The sequence below is a fragment of the Kazachstania africana genome, chromosome 6 (genome assembly GCF_000304475.1).
Source record: "Kazachstania africana CBS 2517 chromosome 6, complete genome".
NCBI classification, from domain to species: domain Eukaryota; kingdom Fungi; phylum Ascomycota; class Saccharomycetes; order Saccharomycetales; family Saccharomycetaceae; genus Kazachstania; species Kazachstania africana.
In genome coordinates this window covers 680,419-698,877 of record NC_018945.1, presented here as the reverse complement: position 1 = coordinate 698,877, position 18,459 = coordinate 680,419, and the positions used below count along the sequence as shown (strand labels likewise).

General features: G+C 37.3%; 10 protein-coding genes and 1 non-coding gene across 11 annotated transcripts; 5 read left to right on the top strand and 6 right to left on the bottom strand.

Moving 5' to 3' along the window:
* Nucleotides 1-89: 89 nt before the first annotated feature.
* CWH41 (mannosyl-oligosaccharide glucosidase) lies at nucleotides 90-2,555 on the bottom strand (the record flags this gene model as incomplete). Its single annotated transcript, XM_003958033.1, has 1 exon — nucleotides 90-2,555. The coding sequence occupies one exon, from the start codon at nucleotides 2,553-2,555 to the stop codon at nucleotides 90-92; it is 2,466 nt and encodes an 821-aa protein (XP_003958082.1).
* A 368-nt stretch (nucleotides 2,556-2,923) lies between these two features.
* KAFR0F03500 (uncharacterized protein) lies at nucleotides 2,924-3,745 on the bottom strand (the record flags this gene model as incomplete). The annotated part of the gene is made up of 1 exon (XM_003958032.1): nucleotides 2,924-3,745. One exon carries the CDS (start codon nucleotides 3,743-3,745, stop codon nucleotides 2,924-2,926), a length of 822 nt encoding a protein of 273 aa, XP_003958081.1.
* Nucleotides 3,746-4,346: 601 nt separating this feature from the next.
* On the top strand, nucleotides 4,347-4,464 carry KAFR0Ftrna18L. Its single transcript has 2 exons — nucleotides 4,347-4,385; nucleotides 4,420-4,464. It is a non-coding gene; the product is annotated as a tRNA-Leu (tRNA).
* Nucleotides 4,465-4,655: 191 nt separating this feature from the next.
* On the bottom strand, nucleotides 4,656-5,219 carry KAFR0F03490 (uncharacterized protein; the record flags this gene model as incomplete). Its single annotated transcript, XM_003958031.1, has 1 exon — nucleotides 4,656-5,219. One exon carries the CDS (start codon nucleotides 5,217-5,219, stop codon nucleotides 4,656-4,658), a length of 564 nt encoding a protein of 187 aa, XP_003958080.1.
* Nucleotides 5,220-5,345: 126 nt separating this feature from the next.
* EAT1 (putative hydrolase) lies at nucleotides 5,346-6,209 on the top strand (the record flags this gene model as incomplete). Its single annotated transcript, XM_003958030.1, has 1 exon — nucleotides 5,346-6,209. One exon carries the CDS (start codon nucleotides 5,346-5,348, stop codon nucleotides 6,207-6,209), a length of 864 nt encoding a protein of 287 aa, XP_003958079.1.
* A 114-nt stretch (nucleotides 6,210-6,323) lies between these two features.
* On the bottom strand, nucleotides 6,324-9,173 carry MSB2 (Msb2p; the record flags this gene model as incomplete). Its single annotated transcript, XM_003958029.1, has 1 exon — nucleotides 6,324-9,173. One exon carries the CDS (start codon nucleotides 9,171-9,173, stop codon nucleotides 6,324-6,326), a length of 2,850 nt encoding a protein of 949 aa, XP_003958078.1.
* Nucleotides 9,174-9,735: 562 nt separating this feature from the next.
* ORC5 (origin recognition complex subunit 5) lies at nucleotides 9,736-11,178 on the top strand (the record flags this gene model as incomplete). The annotated part of the gene is made up of 1 exon (XM_003958028.1): nucleotides 9,736-11,178. One exon carries the CDS (start codon nucleotides 9,736-9,738, stop codon nucleotides 11,176-11,178), a length of 1,443 nt encoding a protein of 480 aa, XP_003958077.1.
* A 228-nt stretch (nucleotides 11,179-11,406) lies between these two features.
* On the bottom strand, nucleotides 11,407-12,567 carry MCY1 (putative cysteine synthase; the record flags this gene model as incomplete). The annotated part of the gene is made up of 1 exon (XM_003958027.1): nucleotides 11,407-12,567. One exon carries the CDS (start codon nucleotides 12,565-12,567, stop codon nucleotides 11,407-11,409), a length of 1,161 nt encoding a protein of 386 aa, XP_003958076.1.
* Nucleotides 12,568-13,040: 473 nt separating this feature from the next.
* Nucleotides 13,041-15,353, top strand: LEU1 (3-isopropylmalate dehydratase LEU1; the record flags this gene model as incomplete). The annotated part of the gene is made up of 1 exon (XM_003958026.1): nucleotides 13,041-15,353. One exon carries the CDS (start codon nucleotides 13,041-13,043, stop codon nucleotides 15,351-15,353), a length of 2,313 nt encoding a protein of 770 aa, XP_003958075.1.
* Nucleotides 15,354-15,679: 326 nt separating this feature from the next.
* Nucleotides 15,680-16,438, top strand: SCL1 (proteasome core particle subunit alpha 1; the record flags this gene model as incomplete). Its single annotated transcript, XM_003958025.1, has 1 exon — nucleotides 15,680-16,438. The coding sequence occupies one exon, from the start codon at nucleotides 15,680-15,682 to the stop codon at nucleotides 16,436-16,438; it is 759 nt and encodes a 252-aa protein (XP_003958074.1).
* Nucleotides 16,439-16,578: 140 nt separating this feature from the next.
* ERG4 (delta(24(24(1)))-sterol reductase) lies at nucleotides 16,579-17,988 on the bottom strand (the record flags this gene model as incomplete). Its single annotated transcript, XM_003958024.1, has 1 exon — nucleotides 16,579-17,988. One exon carries the CDS (start codon nucleotides 17,986-17,988, stop codon nucleotides 16,579-16,581), a length of 1,410 nt encoding a protein of 469 aa, XP_003958073.1.
* Nucleotides 17,989-18,459: the final 471 nt, after the last annotated feature.

The following is an 18,459-nucleotide window of genomic DNA, read 5'->3' as shown; positions in this document are numbered from 1 at the left end:
AAGATAGCATGCTTGTTTCTATAATGTGTATATTTTACCTTATATAACAAAGCTACTGGCTAGCAAGTTTTCTTTTGCCAGTGTAGTCTTTAAAAGTGACCTAAAAGATTAACTATCAGAGAGGTCCACCCGGTGAATTGGGAAGAACCGGTTCCCCTGCCATCTATCGGGCTATAGTTTTCGTACACAGATCCTTGATTCTTCCAAACATTGTAAACGTTGTTGATCAAATTCTTCTTCAATTTGGTGTATAGAAGACCTGCTTGACTCTGCTCTAGGTTTTCAGCATGCTCTCTTACTTCAGGGAAGTAATGTTTCAATGCGTCTAAGCACAGATAGTTTATATTCATCCAGATTGGTCCTCTCCAATAGTTTTCATCCTTTCCAAAATATTCATCTTGTTTAGAAAGAGATAATAAACCATAATCTGAGAAGATTTTTTCTGGATCACTCATCAAGGAGACCAACTTATTTAACTTCTTCGGATCGTTTGGTATCAATTTTAAGGCAAATGGCATCAAGGAGACGTAACCCTCGTGACAAACAAGCTGAATGTCATCTTCATATTCGTCATCTAACGTAACATCACAATAGCAGCCATGTTCTTCACTCCAATGCAGTAAATCCAAGTTTTCAATAACTTCTTGTTCAATTTTTTCGAATTTGCTTTCATCATCTTCTAATTTCAGCACATGCGCTATCTTTTTCATAGATCTTGCCATAACACCAACCCATGATAAAGTGTCAACATTCAATTCAGCAGTATCAGGGGGTTGAGCCCTAGGATAATCATCAAGGCCACTTGGTAGACAATGCGTGACGGTACGACCAACCCAATGATAGATTGTATCCTTGTGTATTTGATCTAACATATCTTGATCTTCTAATACTTCATAATAGTCCTCCAAAGAACCCTTTTGAGACTCAGTAAACCAGTTGAAGTGCTTAAGAAGCTTCGGGTAGATTTTCTCACCATAACTTGTCAATAGGTGAGGATGTGTCTTCAATTGACTTGTGCTAGAGTGGAAGGAATAATGGCTTTCAGAAGACAGGTCACTGTTTTCAAATTTCAAACTATCAAAGTTTTCAATAGCTCTCGTTAACATTTCACTGAAGGCCAGCAGTAAAGTTGGTGGATTGGCAATATTTGGACTTTGTACGACAAACTCGGGAGGAACTCTACTTCTAGCTTCGGGGCCCAAAATAACTTCCCTCGCAACCCATCCATCATCATCAATCATTGAAAACCAGCTTGAAATCAATTCGAATGCAAGATCAAAGTCATATTCCATAACTTGTAATATTTCAAAACCGGCATCCCAGTAGAACCCACGAGGGAAAAAACCTCTACTTGGCACAGTACTAAACAAACTAAATGGGCCTTCTTCCTCTCCATTTTCCAGTTTTATTTGCTCGAATTGGTCTTCATCAAAGACAGTAGCACGGTCAATGATTTGGTTTCCATGGAAATAACCAATTCCACCAAGCAGATTGGATAATGTTTCTAAGGCAAATTTATGTTTTTCTTCGTCCTTTGAGTTAATATTGAATTTCTTATCAAATTTAATTCTTACTTCATTTAATGAATCATCAATTAACTTATTCACTTCATTTTGGCCTCTAATATTTTCTTTCGAATCCATACTATTGTAAATGACGTCAAATTCGAAGCTTTCTGTACTACTAAACGTCTTTTGAATATAGTGAAAGTTACCAGGAGGGAAATTATGAATATTTCTCAAAGTTAAAAAGCTAGGATTATAAGCTTGATTGACGTTAGTTTCACCGACCTCAGCAATGGCGCTTTGAATAGAATCGGCTAAGATTGACTGAAAAACATCACGAGCTCTCCAAACTTCATGATCAGGAACTGTCAATGAAACGTGCTTAGTTTTTGAAGAATCGCAACCAGGAACAACTTCCATATTAGGCACGGAATCATTAGAGAAATATTTACCATAATTGTCTCTTATAAGAACCTTATAATCACCTAATTCAGTGGAAAAACCAGCGAATTCAAGCTTATTAAGATCAGTAGAAGGCATTTCATCTAATCTTGAGATACTGTTAACGTCAGCTCCAACGTTCTGATTCATATATAAAACGACAGATGACGCAGAAGGTAAAGTTTCATCGATAGCTTCACCATGAACTCTAGCGACCCAATTCTTACCGTCGTGACTTTTTGTAAAGTAGATTGTTAAATTAACATTGTTTTCTGTATCAATTATTGTCTGCATACCGCCAAGTCTTGGATCATAAACCTCCCAACTAAATTTCTCTAAATGATCGTCAATATTTGCATAATGTCTCAATCTGGTCAAACTATCCAATTTTGTAGATTCAAACCACATCAACCCAAATATAAATGGCGTATTATCTATGTTTCTTGGTCTAATACCAAAATAGCTATTTGAACGGTATGGCGCCCATAGCAAAGATTGATTGGTATATTCTTCGAAAGACTTGGCATGATTGAAAGTTTGTTGCTCTTCAGCATTGAAAGCTCTCACTATACTTAAGAAGGCCCATAGGGTACCTAACAAAGCTATCATTGATTCGTTTTCCTCGAACCCTTTTAGTGTTGTAGCATTGTACAACTTTTATACTGTTCGGATAGCTTTTTCATTGAAATTTTCAAATTATGCACAGCCATGAAATAGACATATATAAGAGTATAAACACTAAGTACTGGCATTATATAGCCTTAATTCCCCCGATGATTTGATGCTAAATGTGGGTGTAGGATCAATAAATTCTCATTATTATTCATTTTGAGTTGTTGTCTGAAAAATTTTGTTTAGTAGATTTTCACGTTTAGTTTACTAGAGATTCATTTTGGCTCCGGGTGATCGAATGGATTCTTAGATTATTTTACAAACAATTATTTCGAAATCTATAAATCTAACTCTCTATTTACTTGTCATCTTTTCTTGAAGTATATTAAGCATGTACCATCTGCTTTTTGCTCAATAAAGTACAAGGCTTCAAGTTCTTTGAGAACTTTAGGTAATAGAAGACACTTACACAACCAAAAATCTTTCAGAAATGCCATAGAAATTTGATTATAAGATACTTTTATTATATTTATCACACGTAGTTGCATTTCTTCTATTTTTCCCGCTTTCAATAACATCCTATACATGAGAGAATCATCTTTATTGTAATGTTTCTCCATTAAAAGCTTGAACCATGTATGGGGTGAGTCGATCGAGCAACCGTATATTAGTGACAGCAGCATTGCATCATTGTATTGTCTCAACGCGTCCTTTCCTTTTATCAGTTTTAGAGAAGACGACAAATCATTTTGAATGTGTGAAATGTATACAATGTATGCTTCAAAATACTCTGCATAGCAGGCTATATGTACCAAATTATCCACAATAAATTTCAAAATCGGACCCATCTTCTGAAATTGATTATTCGAAAGAAAAAATTCAAATGATGTTGTATACACTTCTTCAACAAACCTTACAAACCCTACATCATTATTATTAGAGTCAAAAATGCTAACAATTATCTCTCGTAGTTTCCTCAATCCATGGTCCAACACATCAGATCTTTCTTCAGCTTTCAATTTTGCAAGTAACTGTTCTCTTTGTTGTTGATCCTGTTGCAAATTTTTGAGAAATATATTTTTGGATCGGCTGAGCAATGCAGCATCTAGTAAAGGGTCATTAATTAGTCTATCTCTTGTCTCTTTAGAGAACTTTTTCCTCCTTCTTTCAAGCTGTTCTATAGACATTTCAAATTTTCACAAATGATAAAATTGTAATTTGAATGCTTTTCACTAGGGAGCTTCCAGTAGTTTAATGCTTTGATTTAGAAATTTTCGGAACTTTCAAAGTGAAAATAGCCTCATCGCATACTATCTAGCTTACCTTGCAAGGAAACTGTAGTACTTTCTGATCTTGCATCAAGCGTGTACAATATCATTGGACCTGCGTGGATATCGAAGGAGGAAAACATGTTGGAATATGTTCAGCGAAACTTGAATTATTAAGTTCTAATGGTGGCCAGAAAAAAAAAGCAGACTTTTAAAATTTGATAGAAACCAACAATATGACAACGTATAACAAAAAAGGTATGTTACTTGAAAAATAACGCTCAATTTTGCTGAAATGTTGTCACAATTTTTTGTTTCATGTGATAATAGAAAGATTATCCTCTACTTCGCCAGTATGATCTTGATTTCGACATACGGTTGTTTACAGGGCGATAATATTATGGTATTCCCACCTCTATTTCATTCGTTTACTCTGACAACTTGTGAAGGATCCTGAATATAGAACTGTCTTTTAGTATAATATGGAATAATTGAAAAAGCTCCTAAAACAACAAACACCGGTTGTTTGGCCGAGCGGTCTAAGGCGCCTGATTCAAGAAATTCGTTTCTTAACCGAGTAAAAATTCGGGAACACTCAGGAATCGTAAGATGCAGGAGTTCGAATCTCCTAGCAACCAATATTTTTTTTATCTTTTACTTGAGAAATATCAGTCATTTTTTTCTTACAAAACTGTTGATTGATGTAAAATTCAGATATTTTAATAACTGATATCTCTTTTTTAGTTTCTTATCTTACTACTGTTAGGAATTAGTGAAGGAAATCTGAAAATAGCTTCAAAATTTTAGTATATAAAAATTCCTTATACAATCATACGTTTTTATACTTATATTTGAGTTGTCTCAAACTGCTGATGTCTTTCTCTAGTTCAAGTGTCCATTTCTTAGTCATCTGTGCGACGATAAATAGCAATAACGGTATCTGAAACAGAAACTGTAGAGATCGACTGCCTTCAAAGTGGCTTGTACTTACCCACAGTATTAATATCAGTATTATGCCGTTTAGAATGTCAACTGTACGGTTACTTACCTTAAATTTGAGTTTTTTAAGAATCGAAACGTCATTCATCAAATTGTACCTCAACGTGACACATGAACATATAATAGATTGAAACCCTGCGAGCAAAATAGATGACACAGATCTTGACTTCGTCTTTGTAGCCATAATGAGGAATATACCACCACATAATAAGTATAACAGACTTAGAACATTGACATTCTTTTTATTCTTTGAATAGTTTATAAGCTCAAATCTTTGCAGTAATTCTTCCTGCTCTTCAGTGTCTAACGGCATATCGCTCACTGGTACTTCATCAGTACCAGTCGGACTTCCAAAACCAAGTAACTTAGCATCTAGTCTCCTCAATCTAGGCATTATCAAATATTTCAGCCACTCTTCACTTTGATAGCATATAAGCTGCAGTACTATCTATCATCGATAGAAAAAAAAATATTTAAGGCCGAGTGCAATTAGATGCATCGATGAGCAACTCATAGAGTCATGCAAAAAATGCTCCCAACAAAGCCTCTGGTTAAATTATCATATCTCTACTTGAAACCGTCGATACCTTCGTCTACTAATCATATAATTTTAAATCTTCATGGTTTCCTGGGAAGCAAATCTAATTTTCATTCAATTAATAGAAGACTTTCCAAGGCCATTAATGCACATATCTTTACATTTGATCTACGGAACCATGGCGAATCAGAATTAGCTCATCCACTTGACTATGAAACCTTAGCAAATGATTTCATTCATTTTCTTGGCTCCAATGAAAAGCAATTTAAGAATAAGTCAATCGATATCATTGGCTACTCTATGGGTGGTAAAGTGGCCCTTTTGAGCTCTTTGAAGTTGAATAAGTCAAAGAACTTCCAAATTAGAAAAATTATAAGTGTGGATATGCCGCCTTACGAGGTTGCGGCTCTTCCTGCTGAGATATACAAGAAAGTTGACGCTATCAAATATATCAATCTCGGTGCTATCAAAATCAAATCAAATAAAGATGGATCTTGGAAAGTCAAATTGCTCGAAATGTTAGGTCCTTATTTCACTGCTGGATTCATGAAAGTAAGAGCTAATTATAAAGGGGGAGGCTTGGTCAAATATTACTTGCCCTTAGAAGAATTTCCAAGTTTGTTTGACGATTTGAAAGATTGGCCTGTTACTGAAGAAAAATCCAACGCTGATGTCCTCTTTATAAGGGCATTGAAATCTAATTTAATAAAAGATGATTATTCTCTTTTGGAGAGGAACTTTAAAAGGGTTAAGGTCAAAGAATTTGATTCTGACCATAATATTCTCTTCAATAATTTTGAAAATTCAATTACTTGTATAATAGACTTCCTACAGGATAAATTTTGAAGTCATATATTCAATGTAAATAATGTGGTATTCAAAAGAACTTTATAGAAAAAATATATCATACTCAAGTATATGTTTAAAATCTTGACAGAAGTATATGATGTTGGGGATAGTTTAAATCTCGTTCCAGCCCAATGAATTGGATGTAGCGATAGGTCTTGAAATAATCTTGATTCCACCATTAACTCTTACTCCAACATTAGCAACATCAATTTCCTCACCGTTTGCAGCACCATCATTATTGGTATTATTTGCGTAGTATGCTGCATTTTCAAAATGTGCATTATTCATCCAGGCATTAATCTTGTCCGAAACAACACTTTCATTGTCGTTGAGCTTCTCTTTTTCATTGTAAACTGAACCACCAGATGAATCGGTTGTTGATAAAACATCGAAAGACATATTTGCTGCTTTTCTCTTTTGGTCTTTGAAAACAGTGATCCTTACGTGTAATATATAAGCAGTCAAAGTAATAAAGAGTAAACCACCGATGACAACGCAAACAATCAATATAATAAGCTTTCTATTACTTGTCGTTTTTCCTGCTGCTGCTGATGTTGATTTCTCCGAGTAATCTAAAGAACCAATGTCGTTAGAACTTACAGAACCTTTGCCACTTGAAGAATCTGAATCTGAATTAGATCCTGAGTTCACTTGACCAGAATTTGTGGTAGATGCTGAGGAGCCAGTTGCTGAAGTACTTGAATTTGAAGTTGTAGAAGAGAGCAATCCAACTAGTGGGATAGAAGGATCAATCAAACTAACCAGAGTTTTTGGTGCACCAACATTTTCAGTAAAGAGTGCACTTGAATTATCTTTAATCATTTGCTGTAAGCTTGCAATTTCTTGTTCTGGGAAATAAACTTCTGCGACTGTGATATAGTAGTTTAAAGAGCTTTCAACAAGTGGTACAATTTGGTAAACACTTATGTTGGTAAATGAATTATTGAATGGGGTATTTAAGGCAATAGGCAAATAAGAGAAAAGTTGGGCTGAGGATTCCGGTGTGTTAACGACGAATTCATAATTCAAAGCTTTCTTGAATCCAATGGTGATCAATGAATAGTCATCCGGAGCAGTTACTTCAGTTGGAGCCGCAATAGCCTGAGGAAGAGACCCTGTGGCTGTAGTGGCTGACGCCCGAGTGGTGGTAGAAGCCTCCTCAGAGGCAGTCATAAGATCACTTGCAACCCACCAATTTGGATTGGAGTGAGAAGTTGTGGTAGCAGATGTAACCAAAGTAATAGACGAACTGACAGGTACGTTGCTTGCCGGCAAGACAGTAGTTTGTTCTGTAGATTGTGACTCTGAGGTGGTTAACAAAGGTAGTGTCTTTGTAGTGGAAGTAGAAGAAGGGACTGAACCTGTTGATAATTCAGAGATTGTAGACTCTGTTACAGCGGAAGGCACAACTGAAGTCATTGAACTTGTGACATCGTTTGTATAAATATCAGATGCTGCCTCTGAAGAAGTCATGTCGTTGACGGAAGATTTAGTTGCATTACTCAATGGCGAGGTAAGAGGTGTCGAAGAAGTTAAAATAATGCTGGATGAGGTTATCTGAGTACTGATAGCTGGAACGCCATATGTTTGTTCCGATGGTGAGGTAGAAGATATACTGATAGCAACAGTTGAAATTGGCTCTGTGGTAGTAGAAGAAGATGATTCGCTTGTTTGAGTAGAAGAGGTCTCAGTGGAGGATAATATAACGTTCGAGTTTAGAATCTCTGTGGAAGATATATGTATGAGAGTAGAAGAAGAAGAAGAAGAAGAAGAAGAAGAAGAAGAAGAAGAAGAAGAAGTTGACACTACCAATACAGGTGTAGATACAATTGCAGAAGACTGAAGAGTTGATTCAGGAGGAAAATATTGAGAAGATGAGGTAATCACAAAATCAGATGAGGACGAAGTAACAATGGTGACACTCTCAGTAGAAGTATGATCTGTGGAGATAGAACTTTGTTCGGCACTTATGGTTTCTATTATACTTGAAGTTTCAGGTGTTGTGACCGCCGAAGTTGAGGGAATGGAAGAATCGCTAGAGGGAACGTTGGACGGGATTGTACTTACAGTAATGGACTGTTGGTCGGACGATTCATAGGTGATAGAAACTTGAGAAGTAGAAAGACTTGTTATCGCGGAAGAAGTCCCTGTTGGAATAGAACTCTGCTCAGAAGAAGTTGTTTCAGAGCTGGCTTCATAAGTGGACGTTGATGATGGTTGGGAAGACGTTTCTGTGTGAGAAATGGAAGAAGTGGAAGAAGTGGAAGAAGTGGAAGAAGTGGAAGAAGCGGAAGAAGTGGAAGAAGCGGAAGAAGTGGAAGAAGTAGGAGAGGTGGAGGTAGAAGAAAGGACTTTTAAAACTGGAGTAGAGAGAGTAGCAGAGTCACTTCCTACTGATGAAACACTTCCAGCGGATGAAACGGCATTTGAGGTCGATATAGAAACCCTATCTAAGACACTAGAGCTCGATAACACAGCACTGACGGATGGTCCTGAAATAGTTGCTGCGATAGATTTATCCGAAGATACAGAAGTATCTGTAGTTTGCCATGTGCTGGCTTCCGTTGAAGTTATAGAAGACATAGTGTTCGAAGACATTTTAGAAGAGGTTTGTTTCCCTCCTAATAGATCATCCCACCAGTTTCCTTTTGTATCGGTAGATGTTGAAATATCGGACTGAGTAACAGAGTTTCCATCGCCTGATTTGTGCTGATGACTGTGTTGATGACTACTACTAACTATACTAGTAGTAGAAACACTTGTGTATAGGGTATTATGTATGTCTTCATCAGCGGAACTGGGGGACAACGTAGTAGTAGTTATAGCACTGAGATGGCCATTAACATCAGAAATGTACTCTGCCGTAGTGGCATTTGAAAAAGTCCTCCTTTTCTCTAAAGGAGATGCTCTAGCAGTAACAGAGGCAGCTACCAGAGCTGTCAATACCAAAGAGTATCTCATTTTATGAACTTTACGCGCAACTTTCTATTTACAAAAATGTGACGTATTCGAACAAAGGAATGAATGAAAATTAGTTGGGACTATGTTCGGGCCAATAACGAATAACGAGAAGCGAATGTATTATAGTTAGTCTTGTAGTCTTGGTCACGATGCACCACCACCTTTTGCTGCCAGATCAAATGTTTCTATCCTCTTCACGTATATATACATCAAATTTTCAATACCATATCAACCATTTCGCTGAGACTAACTTTCCTCATACGGGAAACTGAGTTTTCGCGCAGACGCGGTTCCTGGAATAGGTAAGCCACTCTCTGTGGATGAAACATTCTTGGCATGATTCTCGGGCTCGAGAAACAAGAATCGAATCTCGAGGGAGAGCGTCGTGTGTAGCGGTCGTCTGGAGAAACGTATTGTTGGGTAAGGAGAAGGGTCTTTCTATTTGTCGAGTACTAGATAGCTAGTGGTGGTAGTGGTGGACGTGTTTTTTTTTGGAAACTAGCAAAAAGAGAGAGAGAGAGAGAGAGAGAGTGTGTGTGTGTGTGTGTGTGTTCTGTTGACAATGCCATCTTCAATTATGATTCCCGAAGATATACCGTTTCGTGGCTACCAACTAAAAGCTCTTGGATCATTTATTACCACAGATCCAGAGATTTCCCAGTCAAACCTGTTCATAAGCGGGTATTCTGGCACTGGGAAGACCCATGTGCTGAAGAAATTTTTCGAATTGAATTCTGAACATTTAGTATATGCATTTTTGAATCCTGTAGAGTTGGTCAGTTGGAAGCCTTTGTTTCAAGCTGTGGCTAGGGTCATTCAATCTACTCTGAACGCAAGAGATGATTCTGCATCCACATCCATGGATCCCCTGCGAGTGGAAGAACCATACCATCTGGTCAATTTTGTAGAACATACTTTCAAGACACATTCCACGGCAAAGGGAAGCATTACTTTCTATTTGGTTTTGGATGGATTTGATTCTTTACAAGACGTGGATTTCCAACTTCTATTGAAATTTTTGAAAATTAATGAATTGATAACACAGGGTGATTTGAAAATCATATATACAGTTCAAGATCCGTCGTTTCTTCAAAAATATGCATCCTTCAGTATACCAAAAATCGTTTTCCCAAGATACAATCAAACAGAAATTAATAAAGTGTTACAAACAGCAAAAGTGGATGATTTATCGAATAGTACAGTTTTCCATGAAAAATTAAATTCATTCGATAATGGGACAATCTCAACTGAGATTTGTAAAAATTTCGTGTACAATTTCATTAATCTCATAGTTCAAACGTTTCATTCTTACACAGGTAATAATATCTTTGCATTAAGTGACCTAATCGACTTAAAATGGCCCTCATATCTAACTTATACCAACGAGAATAACTTTTTTGACCCAATAGCATTATATAAATCCTCTTTGCCACTTTTCCTTAGAACCGACGACGGATTACAAGATGATTCATTGAAATCCGTACAACTTTCTGGCAGTAAAAATACAGATCAAACGTACGAATTATCCACGATTGCAAAATATTTATTGATTTCAGCGTACTTTTGCTCTTATTTGGAACCAAAATATGATTTAAGTATTTTCTCTAAAAAATCATACATAAAAGCAGGTAGATCAGCATATGGTAGACGAAAAAGAGCAAAAACTAATCCAAGACATTTACAACCGTCATTATTTGCCATTGAGAGATTGTTGGCCATATTCCAATCAATTTTCCCCAGTGATGAATTATTATCTACTAATGAAGTAGGCTCCCTATCTTCTTTACTTGATGAAGAAGTATTAATCAGAGCGAATGTAGAAGTATTTCAAAATTTAGCTGAATTGAATTCTCTGAAATTGATTATGACCACAAATATAAAGAACATCGATTTCTTAAGTTACAAAATGAAATGGAAGGTCAATGTTCCCTGGGAAATCATAGTAGAAATTGCCGACTCAATCAACTTTGACATTTCTCAGTATTTTAGTTTTGTAGATGAATAGAAATAGTACGTTTCTAAAAAAAAAAATAAAAGGCAACGACTTTATATAGTTCGATGATCATAATATCATATGTAATATTTTTTATTGGAACAAGTATAACTCCTCTTAATGAAATCTATTTTTTGATTACTCTCCAGTTCAGGAATGGCCTTTATTAACTATTTACATTTCATTTCATACATTTACATGTATATATATCGAAGTCGTTAGAACACAGCTTTCATTCAATCAATTTAAAATTTCTTGCAAAGTAATATTGTTACCTACACTTTTGGCCTCTTTCCAAAACTTACTCAAATGTCTGGAGCCACTATCACATGCAACAATAACGATCTTTGAGCCGGATGGTAATCTTTCAGCTAATTTGATAGCGGCAACTGCATTGATGGCAGTACTACTGCCAACGAATAAACCATCATTAACAGATAGATATTTTGCCATCTTTATTGCTTGACTGTCAGAGACTCTAATGGATTCATCAATATAACTTTCTCCGATCTTAAAATTCTGCGTAAGCCTGTTTAAACCGATCCCTTCAACTATTGTATCAACTTGATGTCTTCTTCTGGTACCTTCCTTTTCAGCACTATCATACATCACGTCGAAGTTAATACGGTTGTAGAAACCTGAACCTTGTGGATCAGCCAGAACGACATGGCAATTTTTCAAGCCCTTTACATCCTTTAGATACTTAGAGACACCGCTGATTGTACCGCCTGTACCACAACCAGCGATAAATGCATCAATTTTCCCATTCATTTGTTTGTAGACTTCTGGTCCTGTAGTTTGAAAATGAACTTTCCAGTTTGCTTCATTTTCAAATTGGTCAGCAAAGACACCTCTCTCAACGCCTTTTCTATTTAATTCTTCACAGGCACTCTTAGATGCATTGACATATTGATTTGGATCCACAATACTTGCTGGTTTAACCATATTAACCACGGCACCCAGACTTTCCAGTAGAGCCAATTTTTCATTTGATGTGTCATCAGGTAAGGATATATGCGCTTTGTAACCGAGTGCGTTACAAATCATTGCAATTGAGATACCAGTGGACCCACTCGTACCTTCGAAAACCCATCCAGGCTCACCTCTTTTCAATAAACCTTGTTTTTCTGCAGTCTGAACAATATTTAGAGCAACTCTATCCTTTGCACTACCTGCTGGGTTAACCAGTTCTAACTTTGCATACACTTCAACACCACCCAAGTGTTCCGACAAAGAACGGATCTTCACCATCGGTGTATTACCAATGAGCTCTTCAATACCGTCCTTTTTTCTAGGCACTTCATTTTGCCTTTCCTGTAGAAACTTATACGTCGTGAAGGCAGCTGTAAGCAACGACACTACGGTTACTGTATTCCTCCATATAGAACCGTTACCAGACATCCTTACACACCTTAACCGTCATGCTACTAATCAAAGATCAAAGTCATCGCAACTTTGAAAACTTCCTGCTCTTTTTTTTTTCACGATCTCAAGCCAGTGAGCCCCAGCTGCGCTTGCCATCAACTAACGAAGAGAAAGCATACAAAGGCTTACAAAGTCCCAAACGTCTGTTGCATCAAATCACTTACAACTACCAAAGGCCGTCATCCGCTGTGCCCTCATAGACATCATCACTATTCCTTTGTTCACTATACATTTTAGCCGTTTCCGTCGTCATGAAAACTCAGCTTGACTCATTACGGTGGGAGCGTTTTCGCCGTCCGGTACCGGCGAGCATCTGACTGTTTCCAATTCTTGAGCCCAAGGCCTTCCAGCCTTGGGCTCAAAGGACGTTACAGTATATAAAGCGGAAAGATTTTATGGGAGTTGGTGAATCAACTTCATCATTCTCAAATCGATCCAGGCAAACAACAATGACAGTTGACGGGGCTTCTCCAAGAACTCTTTACGATAAAGTTTTCGATGCACATGTTGTCCATAAGGACGAAAGTGGATCTTATTTATTATACATCGATAGACACTTATTACATGAAGTCACATCACCACAAGCATTTGAAGGCTTGAAGAATGCCAACAGACAGGTCAGAAGAACAGACTGTACTTTGGCTACCGTTGATCACAATATCCCCACTACATCTAGAAAGAGATTAAGGTCCGTAGAATCATTTATCAAGCAACCAGATTCACGTCTTCAGGTTAAGACATTGGAAGATAATGTCGTAGATTTCAAAGTTCCTTACTTCAGTATGAAGGAAGATAGACAAGGTATTGTCCATACAATTGGTCCTGAACAAGGTTTTACTCTACCAGGTACAACCGTGGTTTGTGGTGATTCACATACTTCTACTCACGGTGCCTTTGGTGCACTCGCCTTCGGTATCGGTACCTCCGAAGTTGAACATGTCCTTGCGACTCAAACTATTATTCAAGCTAAATCAAAAAATATGAGAATTAATGTCACTGGTAAATTGATTCCAGGTGTCACTTCTAAAGATCTAATCTTACATATCATCGGTAAGATTGGTACTGCTGGTGGTACTGGTTGTGTTATCGAATTTGCAGGTAGCGCCGTAGAAGCTTTATCCATGGAAGCAAGAATGTCCATGTGTAACATGTCCATTGAAGCAGGTGCTAGAGCTGGTATGATTAAACCTGATCAAATCACTTACGATTATGTTAAAGGTCGTCCATTGGCTCCAAAGGGTGCTGAATGGGATAAAGCTGTCAAATATTGGAAGACTCTACACAGTGACGAGGGCGCAAACTTTGATTATGAAATTACCATTGATGCAGCTGAGATTATCCCTACAATCACCTGGGGTACATCTCCACAAGATGCTTTGCCTATCACTTCAAAAGTTCCAGATCCAAAGGAAGAATCTGATCCAAATAGAAAGGCTGGCATTGAAAGAGCATTGAAATATATGGGCTTAACTCCAAATGAACCATTACAAAGTATCAAGATTGACAAAGTTTTTATTGGTTCTTGTACAAACGGTCGTATAGAAGATTTAAGAAGTGCTGCTAAAGTCGTCAAAGGTCACAAATTGGCAAGTAACGTTAAATTGGCTATGGTTGTTCCAGGCTCTGGTCTTGTAAAGAAACAAGCAGAACAAGAGGGTTTAGATATGATTTTCAAAAGAGCTGGTTTTGAATGGAGGGAAGCAGGTTGTTCCATGTGTCTTGGTATGAATCCTGATACCTTGGCTCCATATGAACGTTGTGCATCCACCTCTAACAGAAATTTTGAAGGTCGTCAAGGTGCCTTATCTCGTACTCACTTGATGTCACCAGCAATGGCTGCTGCTGCTGGTATTGCGGGGCATTTTATTGATATCAGAGATCATGTTTTCAAGCAAGAAGATGCAGCTAAAATTACCATTTCTACTGATGAAGAAGAAGAAGAGGAAGAACCAATATCAGACGCTGAAGACAAATCAACCAAATCTACTCAATCTACCTCATCGGAAACTAAGCCAGATTCAAATAAGAACAATGACACCACGTCAGCTGGTATGCAACCATTCATAAAATTAGAAGGTATCGCTGCTCCAATGACAAAGGCCAATGTTGATACGGATGCTATTATTCCAAAACAATTCTTGAAGACAATTAAAAGAACTGGGCTAAAAGCCGGCCTTTTCTACGAATGGAGATTTGTAAAAGATGCGAATGGAAACGATAAAGAAACTGATTTTGTCTTGAATGTTGAACCATGGAGAAATTCTGAAATTTTAGTGGTTACGGGCGATAATTTTGGTTGTGGTTCTTCAAGAGAACATGCCCCATGGGCCTTAAAAGATTTCGGTATCAAATCCATCATTGCCCCATCATTCGGTGATATTTTCTATAACAATTCATTCAAGAATGGTTTATTACCAATCAGATTAGAACAAACTGTGATAGAAGAAAAATTAATTCCTACTGCAAATGCAGGTGGCAAATTAGTGGTTGACCTTCCAAATCAAACTATTTCTGACTCTAATGGTAATGTTTTAATTGATCATTTCGACGTCGAACCATTTAGAAAACATTGTCTAGTGAACGGATTAGATGATATCGGAATTACTTTACAAAAAGAAGAATTCATTAGAAAATACGAAGAATTAAGAAGGGATATCTATTCTTTCTTCGAAGGAGGCTCCTCTTTATTAAAATTCGACGATATCCCAGCTCCTAAGAAGGTCGCTGCCGCTATTTCTGATGTTATCCATCAAGAATGGTAGCCGACACCTTTCCATACATATACACATACACAAACTACTAGTTATTTATTTATTATACATCATATTTATTTATTACAATGATCATTGAGATAAGAATGTCTCTAATGCACTGACTGCTTCAAACAGTTGTGAGAAGTTTTAAAATGCTTGTTTGTTTGGTCGTCGCTTGAAACGAGTTTCTAGCTCGGGTAACGCTTATTTTTTCTGTAAAGCGTAGTAATCACTCGAGAAATTTAAGAGTTGAATAGTTTGCCACCTTAAGTAGTTAAGGATAGATACAGGGAAAATAATCGTATTCACAACATCAATTCATTAATATAGTCATAATGTCCGGTGCTGCTGCTGCTTCCGCTGCTGGTTATGACAGACATATCACAATTTTTTCTCCAGAAGGTCGTCTATTCCAAGTTGAATATGCTTTCAAAGCTACAAATCAAACAAATATAAATTCTCTCGCCGTTAGAGGGAAGAATTGTGCGGTAGTAATAAATCAAAAGAAAGTGCCTGATAAATTATTAGATCCAGCCACTCTTTCTTACATTTTCCCAATTTCTAGACATGTTGGTATGCTAGCCAATGGTCCAATTCCCGATGCCAGAAATGCCGCACTAAGAGCCAAAGCAGAAGCTGCGGAATTCCGTTATAAATATGGTTATGATATGCCATGTGATGCATTGGCGAAAAGAATGGCTAATTTGGCCCAAATCTACACGCAAAGAGCTTATATGAGACCGCTTGGTGTAATACTTACTTTTATCTCCTTTGATGAAGAATTAGGACCTTCCATATACAAAACTGATCCCGCTGGTTACTTTGTTGGTTACAAAGCTACCGCTACTGGCCCAAAACAACAAGAAATTACCACGAGTTTAGAAAACTACTTCAAGAAGAACAATGTTGATCATTTAGAAGAAGAGTCATGGGAAAAAGTTGTTGAATTTGCCATAACTCATTTGATTGATTCATTAGGCACTGAATTTACTAAGAAAGACTTAGAAGTCGGGGTTGCCGTAGAGGGCAAATTCTTTGTGTTGAATGCTGATGAAATTGAGGAAAGACTAGTGGCTATCGCTGAAAAAGATTGAATAAAATAAGAGTGCGCCCCTATATACATATATCTACAAATATCTTCACCAAAAATGAATAAATAGAAAGAGCACTTTGACGTGTACAAAATGATATGTTTAAAAAAACATGGAATCATATATATTTTTCTCAACAGGGTTCAAAATATGTATGGGATGAACAAATATGGACAATGTTCCAAATATTTATCCCAGTCGTGACCATACTTTCTTCTACATTTGGTTTGGTCTCTCATGGCTCTGTGACCTAATACGACGAAGAAGAAAACTGGGAAAAACCATGGGAATGGAGAACTGAAACCACATGACAAAGCCCATATTAGAGACTGTGTCCAGTCAGCTGTATAATGAATCTTTCTGGCATATTTATACCAACCATCGATTAGTAAATATGAGCCATTCGCGGTGACCATATATTTTGGATCTTCCAAAATTTGGTATGGTAAATATGGGAAAGTCTTCCTAATATGTTTGTCACCTGCCATTTGTTTTCTGAATGCATTCTTTTGGGCATTGGCAGTGTCAAAGAAGTAGTAAGCACATAGAAGGACAGCATATAAGGAAAAGTTATATAATGTGGACCATTGGTACTCAGTAGGATGGTGATAAATCAAATATAAAGTACAATGACAATAAGTGTATGGGACACCAGCAATGTTCCAAAAGATTAACATGAATCCAAATTTTTCATAGGCCATATCCCAAGTTGGAACAATAAGTTCTTCTCCTTTAGCGCAAGCATTAGCGTATAGCCAATGTGCTAAGAGGACGACACCTAGTTGAGGTGTGACGTATCCGTACAGTTCATATTGTTTGAAACATGCACCTAATGTGATGAAATATAATGTGAACCATGGTAATCTGACTTCGAAAAACATTTTTAAGTCAAGAATGCCCCATCTTGGGTTCAAAGGAGCACCCATGAAGAAGTCATAAAGATGATTACCAGTCATTCTATGATAGTCTCCACTAATGAACAACGTCCATAGGTATAAACCGATGGAAAAACTGAAACCAGAGACGATAGCACATGTCATAATTTCGCCAAATAAGTCAATTATAGTGTATAACTTGAAGAGACCTGTGAAATGGAGTACAGTGACCAACACATTTGTCACGTAGAATGTCCACATAGCATTGCAATAATAAGGTAACTGTTTACCTTTTAAATGAGCCAATGGCTGACCTTTCGTCCAAATACCAGGCAATGTATAGTAGAAAACAATTTGGAAAGCCCAGAATGTTAAAAATACTGTCCATGCACGAGCGCTTGGAATAGCGTGTTTCAAGAAGATATCATACAGAGTCCCAATGAAATGTGACCATGTCTCACCATGAGCGGGTAATGCAAGCTTCCCATTGTAAAACTCTGCACATATCCACATGTAATACATGAGTAACGGGAAGCCAACAAGCATTCCAATGACACCAGGGACTCCACCAAATTCATATTCGATTTCTTCAGGCTTCAAATACTTACCTTGCGGCAAAAAAGAAGTAGCGGCTTCGACTTCTTTCTGTTTCCCTCTACTTGCTGATCTTGTTTGCATAACCATGTTGCGACCACTGAATTGTTCCAATCAAAGACAGTTCATGATCAAACAGTATCTTTGTCTATATAAACGAATTCTGGTCGAGGTTTTGAAATTGCTCGAGGCCATTTCGTATAAAGCCCTGGTCCCATACTTTTTTTCCCCTTTGGGATAGGCTACTCCGAAATTGGGAAATCGTGATTGCCGCTATTTCCGTTTCAGGAAGTCAGTAGGGGTTTACCTGATCACGTGACAAATGGAAATCCAGGGTTTCAGAGATCACGTGAAAATACCGTGAATAACACGTGCCTGACAGAGAAACTCAGTCCTGTACCGGGTAACACAAAGTTACCGATGGTTTTTTTTCCCAAACTTCCTCTTTCGAACAGAATTTCCCGTTTTGGAAACTTGACAGCCACCAAAAAAGCAACACAGAAATTTTTCATTTTGTTCCAAAAAATTCTAAAAGTAAATATTTTCTGGAAATTG